General features: G+C 44.2%; 1 protein-coding gene across 1 annotated transcript in view; it reads right to left on the bottom strand.

The window, feature by feature from the left end:
- Positions 1 to 1043: 1043 nt before the first annotated feature.
- Positions 1044 to 14220, bottom strand: part of LOC311099640 (RIMS-binding protein 2-like) — a gene marked incomplete at both ends in the record, with an annotated part of 96399 nt that continues 83222 nt past the window's right edge. The window contains 12 exons of the mRNA XM_084140357.1: positions 1044 to 1241; positions 4319 to 4456; positions 4713 to 4784; positions 4876 to 4976; positions 5697 to 5874; positions 6115 to 6284; positions 7643 to 7774; positions 8208 to 8313; positions 8583 to 8729; positions 8965 to 9120; positions 9229 to 10047; positions 12431 to 12582. Coding sequence (XP_083996483.1) covers positions 1044 to 1241; positions 4319 to 4456; positions 4713 to 4784; positions 4876 to 4976; positions 5697 to 5874; positions 6115 to 6284; positions 7643 to 7774; positions 8208 to 8313; positions 8583 to 8729; positions 8965 to 9120; positions 9229 to 10047; positions 12431 to 12582 — 2369 coding nt within the window. The remainder of the gene's footprint in view (positions 1242 to 4318; positions 4457 to 4712; positions 4785 to 4875; positions 4977 to 5696; positions 5875 to 6114; positions 6285 to 7642; positions 7775 to 8207; positions 8314 to 8582; positions 8730 to 8964; positions 9121 to 9228; positions 10048 to 12430; positions 12583 to 14220) is intronic.

The following is a 14220-nucleotide window of genomic DNA, read 5'->3' as shown; positions in this document are numbered from 1 at the left end:
TTTGGGAAAAATAATGCAAAGACATGAATGCACACTGACCACACACACAGCCTACACCTACACACACAACAATGCTTTTCCATTCATCAGACAAAACATACCCCTTTGTGCAATTGGAAGGCAAACACAGAAGGTTCTCTTTAACCGTCTTTTTTTTTTTATCAAACAAAGATGCAGAGATGCAACCCAGGGGTTCTTGGCAGACTACTGTTAGTTTAAAAACAACCTTGTTCAACCATAGAAAATGAGGAATGTCATGCTCATATTGTTTTCATAAAGGCCACTGAGATGGTTCAAACATCTTACCCAATGTAGCTTCCTCTCCTTGTTGTAATGCTCTGTGGCCAACCACCCTGCAGACTTCTAGGTTCTGTGAGTGATTCAACCCTTTGTCACCCTCATGTTTGTGATGTATTGCACTGAATAAAGCCTCTGGATTAGCAGCCAGCATTACTGACGGAATGCCATCAATAACAGTGTAGTTGAGTTGTTGCTCTAGTGTTCCAGGAGTATGGTCTGTCTCCTAGTATTGACATCTGACTATCACAACATTGATTTTCTTTTGCCACGTCATGTCTGTTAGAGACCTTATGGCACAATTGCCATGGAAACCATCTCGGGTTGTAACAAAAAAAAATAGGCTACTCTGTTGTTACCCTACTTGTAACAAATGCACACAAATGCATTATCAGCATTGTCCTGATTTCCAAAGTCCCTTAATAACCATTTGATTAAAGAAAACAGTGGTAAAATGTCATGAAAATCCTAGTTTGTACTCCTATGTTTTCCTCCACCTCAAATATATCACAGTTATACAGTATGTGTGAGCAAAGTGAATTTGGCACTGAGTACATGTACGTAAGTATGTGTATTCATCATTAGAACATGAATGTTGTATCGCTGAATATATTAGATTAGGCTCACATATATTGTCCTGTAATACATACGCACACGTTGCCATTGTAGTTGTGTGCTGTAGATTCGGCTGATTTGATTGTGTGTACTGTATGCAATTTACTTTTCTGGGATCAGCTGGGGACCGTTTATTTTACCGGAGAGAGTCTCTTGAGCAGTTTCTTCCCCTTGGAGAGCAGTCCTTTTTTCTTTTTGTTGTCCCGGGGGTCCCTGGGGCCCCTGGCGGGGCTGATGGGCCGCATGGTGCCTGGGGGACACAGGGGACGCACTGTGGGGGACGCTGCTCGGACAGGCAGGGCTGTACTCTCTGTGGTTTCCATGGCTACCTGAAGAGAGATGCCATGGTGGGGGTAGGGGCAGGGCATTACAAAGCAAGTAGTGGTCCTTTGTGGCCTATCCTTTCTCTGTCTGAGGTAGGACTAGGACACTCAGTCTACAGTCAGCACTGTGTCCTTCAATAACAATATCACCCCACTGTCATTTGAGTAACACGATCCATCTACAGTAACACTATGAATCCAATGGGACTTTAAAAGACTTTGGGTTCAGTGCTCAAGTAGATCCATTACTGACAGTTGCCCAGCCATAGAAATAGAATGAAGGGTTGGTATGCCAAATAGCCATTTCTAGAGAGTCTAATTACATTTCCAACGATTCTTGAATTTGATATGCTATGTGTGCTGACCTTGAGACTTCTCAACAATAGCTATCAATATACACAAGTATGCAAACGTAACTTTATATAAAGTCATAGAAAAAAATATAACAATGCCATTGCAGATCATTATACTTACTGTCGGTTTCCACTGAAATGTGTGTCAAATACATACGTAACATTTATGTTTGGGCAATTCCACAATAACGGAATTACACTGAGACTCCAATTTTTCACTTTAAAATGTATGCCAAATAAAAACCATCGATTTCTAAGTTTATCAAACCATACAACTCTATGCACAATGATTACTTTGAACAATTTACAATAAAAAAAACAGAATCCCTCAGTTTTATTCTGTTACCAAACATTGCATCGGCACAGTTCTTTCTGTAAATGGGTTTTTGTAAAATGTTCTGTGGAAATTGTTCAAAGTAGTCCTTGTGCATATAATTATATGGTTTATTAAACGTCAAAATCAATGGTTTTTGTTTGGTATACATTTTAAAGTGAAAAATCTGAGTCTCAGCGTAATTCCGTTACCATGGAATTGCCCGTTTCAAATAATTAGGGCTGATTTCCCAGACACAGATTTAGCCTAGTCCTGGTCTAAAAGGCATGCTCAATGACAATTCTCCATTGAAATATGTTTTTAGTTCAGGACTAGGCTGAATATGTCCAGGAAACCAGCCCATAATGTTTTTCACCAATGGAGTGAAGTTATTCAGCATTGCAAAACTGTGTGATTGTACTGTACTGTACTTACACCTCTGGTTTAAAAACAAGAGAGAAGAAACAAAGACGTTTATAAAAGAGGTTATGAATCAGGTATTGCTTTTTGGACTGTTATTTAAACTATTCCTTTTTAACTCTGTTGATGGGGGTCTGAAGACGTTGGTGGCTCTGGTGAGGTTTTATACAAACACTGAGTTGGAAGCCATCAAACAGGTCGTTACTAGTTACCACATCCACAAAGCCATAAACCTATTTCTACAATTTATATTCTTAAAATCTTATTTTAAACCTAACCCTAACCTTAACCACACTGCTAACCTTATGCCTAACCCTGAGACCAAAAAGCACATTTTTGTTTTCATTAATTTTTATGATATAGCAATTTTGACTTTGTGGCTGTGGTAACTAGTGAAAACCCATCAAACACAGAGCACAACATCACAACACCACAGGTTCTGATAGGTCACCGATCATGAGGGACACACACAGTAATATACAACACTCAGGGACACAACTGTAGATACCATCCCTCTTGTCTAATGCACTGGGCTGGCAACCAAACATGCTACCATACAGTTCACCTAGGACCTTTAAATGGTCTCTCAAAGTTAAAGAGGAATCATAACTTTGAACCAAATGGGGATTTGCAGTTCCCATTAGTAAATGGTTTATCAATAACTACAGATATAGGGAACTTTTGAGCTTGCAAAATAGAGCACTATCTCAGAGAGTAGTAGTAGTCCACTACTTTGCAGGCGTTAAATCACTGTAAAAAAGTGTTACAAAAGACAACTTTGTAACAATGTCTAATTTATGCTGCAAATAAACATTATGATTACACTAAAAAGGGGAAACACTTTCCTCATTACACCAACTAGTATGTAATACTTTAATGTGTAAGCATAAGCATGACCATGTTGCTATAAACACCTGTGAATGTGTAAGCAGAATGTTCACTGGCTACAAATAAACCATTTAACATAATTTAGGTGTAATATTCACAATGCCCAGCATTAGATCTGTCAGGCTGGTATCTCTAGTTGCTCACTTACTGTACGAGGCAGACAGAGCCATTTATGACGTGAAATGAACAATCTTCTTCTGTTTGTATTTGCCAAGCAGGTGAGAAAAAAAGGAAATCAGATGTGGTGACATCATCATTTCAGTACAACCCACACCACAACTATGCTAAAAAAAAAAAAAAAAAAAAGACAATACACACATGAACACAGGTCGCGAATGAAAATGATTAATATCCAATTTCTGCTTTTATTGTTCCATTGTACCATTACAGTATGATGTCTCACTGTGGCTGTTATTTCTTCTGGTTTAGATCAAACATGGAATATCTATCCACTTTCATCACGCCTGAAAAATATATATATTTTTAAGTGTGTGCAGTATACAAAAAGAAACAAAGCCTCTCCCAGGAAATACAGCAGTTGGGCCAATAAAGTATACTATTATATAAAAGGTATCAAGTTTATTTTTGAAAAAGGCATGCTTTGCTATATTATCAACCCTACAGTTTACTCAAATCCTTTACTTCCATTGGGGAACAACTGATATAAATCAGGAACGCTTCAGAGGTGTTCATAAAGCACTATTAATAGACACAATATCCAGCGTTTGGTTTTGTGTTTCAGTGCAAAGAGGTTACCCAATTATCCTTCTATGTCTCTGTGTAGGAATGACTTAAACTTTTTTCAAATATCCACTGTCCTTTGTCACTGCTCCGTCAATATTACCCGCCCCGTACTGAAATAGTTCAAGTGTTCTATCTCTCTGTCCACTTTGGCCTTTGCTTCTTCCTTTCTAACACTCAGAAGGTATGACTGTGTTTGTCCCTTTCACCAGGCGGGGGATAAGGTTTGTATAGTCACCACTGTCACTGTCACACACGGACAACACACACACACAGAACACAGACGGCAAGTGGAGAAAGCGAGACGTAAATCAACAGAGACGGAGGATGGATGGACAGAGGGCCTAGCGCTGAGAGCGGCAATGTACCCTTTTGGCCTCGGCCCGGTTGGCGGGCTCGTCTTGGGCGTAGCGAGACGGAGTGTCCGTCAGGTACACCTCCACGTCGTCAGGCACTTCTTCCAGAAAATTAGAGGGGACGAGGCCGCGGTGGCCATTGATTTCACCCTGCAGAGAGAGGAGAGGAGGGGGCAGTGGTGATGAGAACCATGACTAGACCAACTGAACTCTGGCGGTCAAACCTGAGGGAAAGAGCCCTCTCCTGGGCAAAAGGACATAATATGTGTATGAGCCAGATTCATCCAATGGCATTTCTTAAAAAATTAAGAACTGAAACATCTCTGACTTTAACAACCTTTGAATGGCCCTGTGTAATAATAATAAGTAAGTCACATCATGGAACCAAGAAAAGAGGCATACTCACATAGTAGAACCCGTCTTCATCAATCTCTCCAAATACAGCGATGATGTCACCAGCACAGAAGGTCAGCTCAGCCTATCAAGAAACAGAGACGTCATTAATACCCTTACACTGTCTGTCTATCTGGTTACATGTACAGTGTCAGTGTGTATGTCTGTGGCAATACCTCCACGTCCACATTGGGGGAGCTCTCTCTGGGGTCATAGTCGTAGAGGGCCACCATCCTCCTGGTGGCCTGGTGCTGGCGGAAGCCTCGTCTGTCCTGCCCTATGAGAGGAAACAAGAGGACATGCCAGGAGAAGAGGTGATATAGTGACAGATGTGTGTGTTGTCATAGAGAGATACGTGTGCCCTGCCCAGTATGTTACCTAGGGTACGTTCGTAAATTCCCTCTAGCTATCTACTCCGATTTCAGACCATTCTTGTCTGAGTATGCCAGAATGCAGAATAACTGATGAATTTACGAATGTGCAACACCTGCTGAATATGACCGGTGTCAGTAAAGGTCGGCAAAAAAAGTATTGAAATTGTTGCCAGCAGCACAGTTACAGTCACTAACGCTCTAGATAACATGAAAACAGCCTAACCAGCTCTGCTAGGGCTAGTAAAATGGTCAGAGTGAGGTGTTCTCTCATTTGTGTCTGGAAGTAACTAGCAAGCTAGCCAACTATAGCCAGTAAGCTTGTGTGCTTGACTGCCGTTGTGAGGTCAGAACGCTCGGATCAACCCTACTCCTCGGCCAGAGCAACCAGTGTGGGCTCTGAACGTGCCGAGAGCGAAACGCTCTGAATTTACGAACAGACAATCTGACAACGCTCTGAATTTACGAAGAACCCAGAGCACACTCTGACACACTGGAGGCAATTTACAAAACACCCCTAGAAAAATAATAAATGGGTACAATCAAAATGGCTGCCAGTCCACTCATTATGGAATCATTGACTTGAATGAGGATGTATGTTCTACTCATTCTAGTTCTGTGATTACCTATTCCTACTTTATCCACTGGTGTGTTGAGCGGGAGGAAGCCCTGCTTGATGAGCTGGTCCATGGTCTGCTCATCCTCAGCCCTGATCTCTGACACCATGTTGCAGGGCAAGAGCCCTATCCTGCCTCCCCTGATCTCCCCTCGGTAGAAACCATCTGTGTCCTTATCACCATATACCTGGAACACACAGAGAGACAGACAGACAGACAGAGAGAGAGAGAGACACAGAGAGAGAGAAGGAGAGAGAGAGAAGAAAAGAGTGAGAGAAAGCACGACAAAAGAGATGGGATAGGGAAAGAAAATTATATTTTCAATGATGTTTTATATTGTACCTCAAAGTTTTCAAACACAAGCACAATATCTCTCCTCTTATAATAATAATAATAATAACGGCCTAGCCCTGTGTGTGACACCCACCCTAATGATCTGGCCCTCTTTGAAGGGCAGTTCCTCATCTGCTGCGTCCGGGTTGGGAGACATGGACAGGGGGTCGTAGTCAAACAGAGCCACAAAGATCCGGAATGATTCCTCTGGTTCCGACTCATCGTAGTTAGGAGGGGAGCGGCGTTCCCGGTCCCTGTATCCCTCTTAAACACGGGAGAGAGAGAAGAACACATCCACCTGCATCTCATAGGGTCACAGTCTATGGCTTTATGTTACTCTGACATTAAGTTACATTAATGCTAGATTCATATAGCATGAGAAACACAAATATATATTTTTACTGAATTTTGCCACTCAGTAACACTAGTGCGTAGTAGTGAGGCATGTTACGCATGCTATTGTGCATGGACTGAATGAGGGGAAGAGGCATATACAGACAGTTGCGATGTTTACAAGTGATTGACAAGTGAGAGAGCAAAACCATTTAGTTGACCATGCAGTACTACATAATGGATTGAGCTTGTCTCGTCAAACCAACACTTCATTTTGTAGCATGCTAGCATAATTCTGTGGTCAATCCATCAATTGGTCCCATTATCAGCACAGAGACAAAAGTATATAATGTTATGTACATCCATTTGACACCACATACAGTATGAGCTTATGGCGCTATCAGGCGTTACAGACTTTACAGTTACACATGGATGGAGATTGGATAGCAAGCCAGATGTGATGGGTTACAAGAACATGGTAGACACCATAGACAAAAACACTATGACACACAGCAACACACACACAGAAACGAGCACATAGACTACAAGACTCTGAGTTAAGCATGCATACTACTGAACCCTGAGGTAATGATCTGACTATTGTATTATGCTCCTCTAAAGTACGCTGGGCCTACAGTTTGTCCAAAGAAAACTCTCTGTCTGTCCTTCAGTTGATCCCTTGCTTAGAAACGATAAAATAAGACCAGGCCATCAGCATAGTAAATATATGAAATCCCGAACAAACAAATGAGTTTGTCAATTCGTTTGTCTCTCTATGTATTTTCACTATAACTTTCTGTAACAGTCATTGAGTTTGCTCAGCAAGGACAGCATTGCTATATCATTTTGTCTTCAGCAACCATGACTCCTCCCACCCAGTCATGCATAGTAACCCCAGTAAAGGTGTGGTGGGGGTGGTTAGATTGAGAGGGGGAGGGGTTTAGCAGGCATCTGATGTTCAGTGCAAGGGAGGGAGGGGAGAAGCATTCTCTGAGCAGCAGTCATTCCAATCCGCAACATTGGGTGGCCATCATGGGCCCAGTGTGGCTCAGCAAGGGAGGGGAAAAGCATTCTCTGAGCACCAGTCATTCCAATCCGCAACATTGGGCGGCCATCATGGGCCCAGTGTGGCTCAGCGAGCCGCCATTTTGGTGCAGTGCATTGGATCATGCTAGGTGTTCTGAGGCATGTTAAGCCACTCGTTGGTGTCACTACTCTTCTCTTCACTAGCACTGGTGGCTTTTGGCAGTGCTTTGGCGGAGGAGCGAGGGAGAAACCACTGCACGTACCATTATAGGAAGGCATGGCGCCCGTGGGGTGTCGGCGGGACGACCATGTCCTGTGCCGTGCTACACTGCCATAGTAAACGTCCTCCGTGACGGGTGAGAGGTTCCCATCACTGTTACTCTCTGTGGTTATCTCTATAGGAAACACCAATCAGATGGTGGTGGTTAAAGCGCGCAGATAACTCATTGGTTAGTTCGTTCTGAGGTCTCTTCCCATCATAACCTTGATAATCCTAACATATCGCTGCCCAAAACAGAGACATCAAAAGCAGTTTTATAATTGGAATATTCATTGAAATTTGACATATGTGTCTGTGTCCATTGTCACCCTATCAGCCAGGGAACTTTCTAGTAGCTGATAATACTGCATGTACATTGATTGATCTCTATAAGTAAGCTGTCAGTACTGTGAATGCATGAGCATGGTTCAAAGACACAGAGGTGATCTGTAGAAACAGAGGAGCTCATGGAGGATTAAAACAGGAAGCAGAATATCTACTAGGGCACAGAGAACATCAAAGCACAAAAACACTACAATTCCCAGAGTCACTACAATGACCCTACTAACCAATAGAGGGCACCATGAGAGGGCGTCTCTGGGGCTGTGGACCGTCTCGGGGCATTCTTCTCCCCGTCTCCCGATCCAGCCGACCCCCTGAAAGGGTGTTCCCAATCTTAAAAAGATCACACAAAAACGGTCTTAATATTCCCACAACTAGCAAAAATTACTTCCATCATTGCTCCAAATAAATGAGAATGTGAAGGCCAATCAATCAAACAAGATAGAGTAAAGTATCCTACTGTAGACACATGGCTCGACACAGGGGCCATATCATCCAACAGTGATAAAGGGGTTCGCATGCTTCCTTGTTTCCATTGAACGAGTGGTAATCAGAACCAAACTCAATTTTAACATTTCAATGTTGAGCTTTGGTATTCCTACCTTGAGTGCATTGTGGGAGTTGCGTCGTCGTCCCTCCTCCAGCTGCATCTCAGAATAGAGCTCCTCCTCATCCTCCTCCATGATGTCAGAAAGGTCAGAGCCCCGGCTGCTATCACTATGGTACTCCTCACTGTGGCTGTAGTGGGCCTGACACACACACACACACACACACACACACACACACACACACACACACACACACACACACACACACACACACACACACACACACACACACACACACACACACACACACATACACACATACATACATACATACATACATACATACAAAAGGTGTGAAATCATATCAGGATATTCCTGCACCTGCACAAAACTATGGGATGCGAGTATGTTCGATCCTTTTTATTCAGTGTCTTACCGGCCTGCCCAGCTCGGACCCTCTGAGGAACTCATCCACTGAGGCCCCTTGTCTCATGCGGCCGCAACCATACCCTTCCTCATCCTCCTCCTCCTCATCTGAGTTCTGTTGGTGGAAGGCCTGACCCTGCTCGTTGTAGACGACTCTCCTCTCCATCTAACCCAACCCATAGGGAGATATGTGTAATTTAATTCAACAGAAATATTATCAGACTAGAGCTTTAACCAAGGTATCATTGATTGACTTTATGTATGAATGACTCACTCTGCCACTCTCTGCAGCCACCCTCTGTGCTGCCTTGCGGGCGATGGCTTTGGCCATTTGGTCTGGGATGGGGGTGCCCCTGGGCTGGGGCAGGATCCTCTGGGGGGAGGGCGAGCGCCGGTTAGCAGAGGGGGGCGCCTCCAGGGTGTGCCCGTGCATGGGGGCAGGAGGAGGCTGGGCGGAGGGGGATCGGGCAGGGTCCCAGGGCTGGCTGGGGACGCCCCCATGGTGGGCCACCTGCTCTTTGGCTTCCAGGTCTCTGGCACTAACTGGTCTCTGGTGGAGCTGGGGGGGTGGGTGGGGCAGCAGGGGTAGGCGGTGCTGGGGCTGGGGCTGGGGCATTGGGTGGGGTTGGTGAGGCTGGAGGTGCAGGGGCTGTGGAGGACCACCAGGGTGAGGGGGGTGAGGCTGTAGGTGAGCCTGAGGCTGGGAGACAGGATGAGGTTGCAGGGGTTGGAGGTGTGGCTGAGGGTGAGGAGTGTGGTTAGGGAGGGGTTGTCCGTGAGGCAGGGGTGAGAGAGGCTGGGGGTGAGGCATGGGTAGTTGGGGGTGGGGGAGTTGAGGTGACTGGAGGTGGGGTGGGGGGGCGTGGGGGTGAGGTGGAGGGGGCCCTGCGTGTAGGTGCGAAGGGGGCAGGGGGGTAGGGTGAGGAAGAGGAAGAGGCACCAGTAGATTGTTTGGAATGGGGGCGACGTGGGAGTCCTGGGACTCTCCCTGTGCTGACAATGTCCTGACGATGACCTCCCTGGCCTCCAGACACTGGATCCTGTTCAGCTCCACTGTCACATAGTCAGCCAGGGGGTACAACACCTCCGCTATCTGACAGGAAGCACAGCACACATAACTCGGGTTGGATACAGTTGACATTGAATTAATTGTTGTATTCCTTTCAACTGCTTTTCACCTGTATTGCTCTTAAATTCAGAGCAACGTCCACTAGTATAGACACAGTTTACCTAACACAGACCCTACAAAGGGAGGTTGTCAATAATTATTTTCACCAGCAGAGGGAGTGAGATTGCTTTCTAGTGTTTTCACAGGCCCTTGTATACTGAACAAAAATATAAACGCAACATGCAACAATTTCAAAGATTTTACTGAGTTACAGTTCATATAAGGAAATCAGTCAATTGAAATAAATTCATTATGTCCTAATATATGGATTTCACATGACTGGGAAGGGGTGCAGCCATGGGTGGTCCTCTGTAGCTCAATTGGTAGAGCATGGCGCTTGTAACGCCAGGGTAGTGGGTTCGATCCCCGGGTCCACCCATACATAAAAATGTATGCACACATGACTGTAAGTCGCTTTGGATAAAAGCGTCTGATAAATGGCATATTATTATTATTATTATTATTATTATGGGTGGGCCTTGGAGGGCATAGGCCAGGCCCACTGGGGAGCTAGGCCCAGCCAATCAGAATGAGTATTTCCCCACAAAATAACTACACGTGGTCTGTGCTTCTAGATATGCCACACCTGTCAGGTGGATGGATTATCGTGACAACGGAGAAATGCTCACTAACAGGGATGTAAACAAATGAGTGCACAGAATTGGAGTGAAATAAGCTTTTTGTGAGTATGGAACATTTCTGGGATCTTTTATTTCACCTCATGAAACATGGGACCACTTTACATTTATATTTTGGTTCAGTATATTTTGTGTTGTATTATGTATTGTATTATGTAGTGTTACTTATTTTATGTATTTTATTTGTTCTGTTTTGTTTCCTGTTTGGACCTCAGGAAGAGTAGCCGCTGCCTTGGCAACAGTTAATTGGGGATCCTAATAAAATACTAAATACAAAAATTGGTAAGCAACTCCAGTGTATATTTGACCTTGAGTTTTAGGTTATTGCCCTGCTGAAAGGTGAATTTGTCTCCCAGTGTCTGGCGGAAAGCAGACTGAACCAGGTTTTCCTCTAGAATTTAGCTTGTGCTTAGCTCTATTCCGTTAATTTTTAACCAAAAAAAACTCCCTAATCCTTGCCGATGACGAGCATATCCATAACATGATGCAGCCACCACCATTCTTGAAAATATGAAGAGTGGTTCTCAGTGATGTGTTGTGTTGGATTTGCCTCAAACATAATGCTTTGTATTTAGGACAAAAAGTGAATTTCTCTGCCACATTTTTGCAGTATTACTTTAGTGCCTTATTACAAACAGGATGCATGTTTTGGAATATTTTTAAGGTTAGGTTAGTATTGTGGAGTAACTACAATGTTATTGATACATCCTCAGTTTTCTCCTATCACAGCCATTAAACTCTGTAACTGTTTTAAAATCACCATAGGTCTCATGGTGAAATCCCTGAGCGGTTTCCATCCTCTCCGGCAACTGAGCTAGGAAGGACGCCTGTATATTTGTAGTGACTGGGTGTATTGCTACATCATCCAAAGCGTAATTATTAACTTCATCATGCTCAAAGGGATAACCAATCGGTGCCCTTCTTTGCGTGGCATTGGAAACCTCCCTGGTCTTTGTGGTTGAATCTGTGCTTGAAATTAACTACTCGACTGAGGGACCTTACAGATAATTGTATGTGTGGGGTACAGCGATGGGGTAGTCATTCAAAAATCATGTTAAACACTATTATTGCTCACAGAGTGAGTCCATGCAACTTACTATGTGACTTGTTAAGCACATCTTTACTCCTGAACTTATTTAGGCTTACCATAACAAAGGATTTGAATTCTTATTGACTCAAGACATTTCAGCTTTTCATTTTTAATTACATTTGTAAACATTTCTAAAAACATAATTCCGCTTTGACATTGTGGGGTATTGTGTGTAGATAAGTGGCACAACATCTCAATTTAATCAAATTCAGGCTACAACACAACAAAATGTGGAAAAAGTAAAGGGGTGTCAATACTTTCTGAAGGCACTGTGGAATACTAGCACTGACAGTAGGAGATGCCTAGGTGGCACTGCTGAGCACTGAAGCCAGCAGTGATGTAATGGCACAATTACACACATACATCATATACTCTGACACTGTAGTTCACTCACTCTCACATAGTGCATACTTTCTCCCTCACTTCTTTGTCACTTAGGGTATACCCTTACTCACCTGCTGTCCTTTGGCACACAGTTACTGACTCACTCTCTGTCCCTTAGTGCACACACTCACCCACTTTCTCACTCACCATCTGACCTTCAGTGCACACTCTCTCAACCACCCACTCTCTCACTCACCCTCTGTCCTTTAGTGCAGACTGCATATCCGATGACGCTGGCTCCATTGGAGGTTCCGGTGGGTGAGAGGACGGGGGGCTTCCAGCGCACTTGCAGGACCCCCAGGGCCTGGCCACACTGCACCTGCACCTCCTGAGGGGGTAATGGGGGGCCTGGAGGGGGGATGAAAAATTAGATACTGTCTACACAGGTTTAACACACACAAACAGGGAGGGAGTGGAGGTGAGTGTAGCATTCATGAGACACCAAGTGCTGTTAACTTGCTTTCTGTTGTGAATTACATGATTGTGACATGTCTATGAAACACAAAACAGTTCCCTTTCCCAATTTTGGTTGCATACACCAATTAAATTGGCATTACCTTATATTGTAAACTATCATGGTCAAAACATATAGATTCAATGGTTGTAAAGATGAGGAGAGGTCTGTCCGTAATAAAGAGATGCTCTGCTTTTGAAAATATTGGAAGTAGAAGGCTAAAAGGAACAGAGGGTGGCCCAAGGCCACCTGAAAGCATGAGTGTGTGTGTGTGTGTGTGTGTGTGTGTGTGTGTGTGTGTACATGTTTGTGTGTGTGTGCGTGTGTGCATTGGTCTGTGTGCCCGACCGTCTGTATAGTCTGTCTATGTGTGTCTGTCTATGTGTGTGTCTGTGTGTGTGTTGTGTGTGAGAGGTGTCAGTGTGAGTTGAATAAGTACAGCCTGTTCTCTCCTGGTTCACTGGGTACACCATGCAGGACGTCACAGTGATGTCACAGCTCAGGCAGAGGGAAATGCACACAGATACTGATGTGGTCATCTCAGTTAAGGATAGAGTGGGAGGGAGTTACTTCAGCAGCTTTAGGTTGTGTCCCAAATGGCAACTGATTCCCTATATAGTCTACTACTTTTGACCAGGGCTCTGGTTAAAACTAGTGGACTATATAGGGAATAGGGGGCTACAGTGAGGGAAAAAAGTATTTGATCCCCTGCTGGTTTTGTACGTTTGCCCACTGACAAAGACATTATCAGTCTATAATTTTAATGGTAGGTTTATTTGAACAGTGGAGACAGAATAACAACAAAAAAATCCAGAAAAACACATGTCAAAAATGTTATAAATTGATTTGCATTTTAATGAGGGAAATAAGTATTTGACCCCTCTGCAAAACATGACTTAGTACTTGGTGGCAAAACCCTTGTTGGCAATCACAGAGGTCAGACGTTTCTTGTAGTTGGCCACCAGGTTTGCACACATCTCAGAAGGGATTTTGTCCCACTCCTCTTTGCAGATCTTCTCCAAGTCATTAAGGTTTCGAGGCTGACGTTTGGCAACTCGAACCTTCAGCTCCCTCCACAGATTTTCTATGGGATTAAGGTCTGGAGACTGGCTAGGCCACTCCAGGACCTTAATGTGCTTCTTCTTGAGCCACTCCTTTGTTGCGTTGGCTGTGTTTTTTGGGTCATTGTCATGCTGGAATACCCATCCACGACCCATTTTCAATGCCCTGGCTGAGGGAAGGAGGTTCTCACCCAAGATTTGACGGTACATGGCCCCGTCCATCGTCCCTTTGATGCGGTGAAGTTGTCCTGTCCCCTTAGCAGAAAAACACCCACAAAGCATAATGTTTCCACCTCCATGTTTGACGGTGGGGATGTCACCTCGCTCCTCCGCACACTCCACTGGCTTCCAGTTGAAGCTCGCATCTACTACAAGACCATGGTGCTTGCCTACGGAGCTGTGAGGGGAACGGCACCTCCTTACCTTCAGGCTCTGATCAGACCCTACACCCAAATGAGGGCACTACGTTTA

This window comes from Coregonus lavaretus (assembly GCF_964263955.1).
Source record: "Coregonus lavaretus genome assembly, chromosome: 24".
Classification (NCBI taxonomy): domain Eukaryota; kingdom Metazoa; phylum Chordata; class Actinopteri; order Salmoniformes; family Salmonidae; genus Coregonus; species Coregonus lavaretus.
The sequence above is the reverse complement of the archived record's forward strand: the minus strand, read 5'-3'. Positions and strand labels throughout refer to the sequence as shown.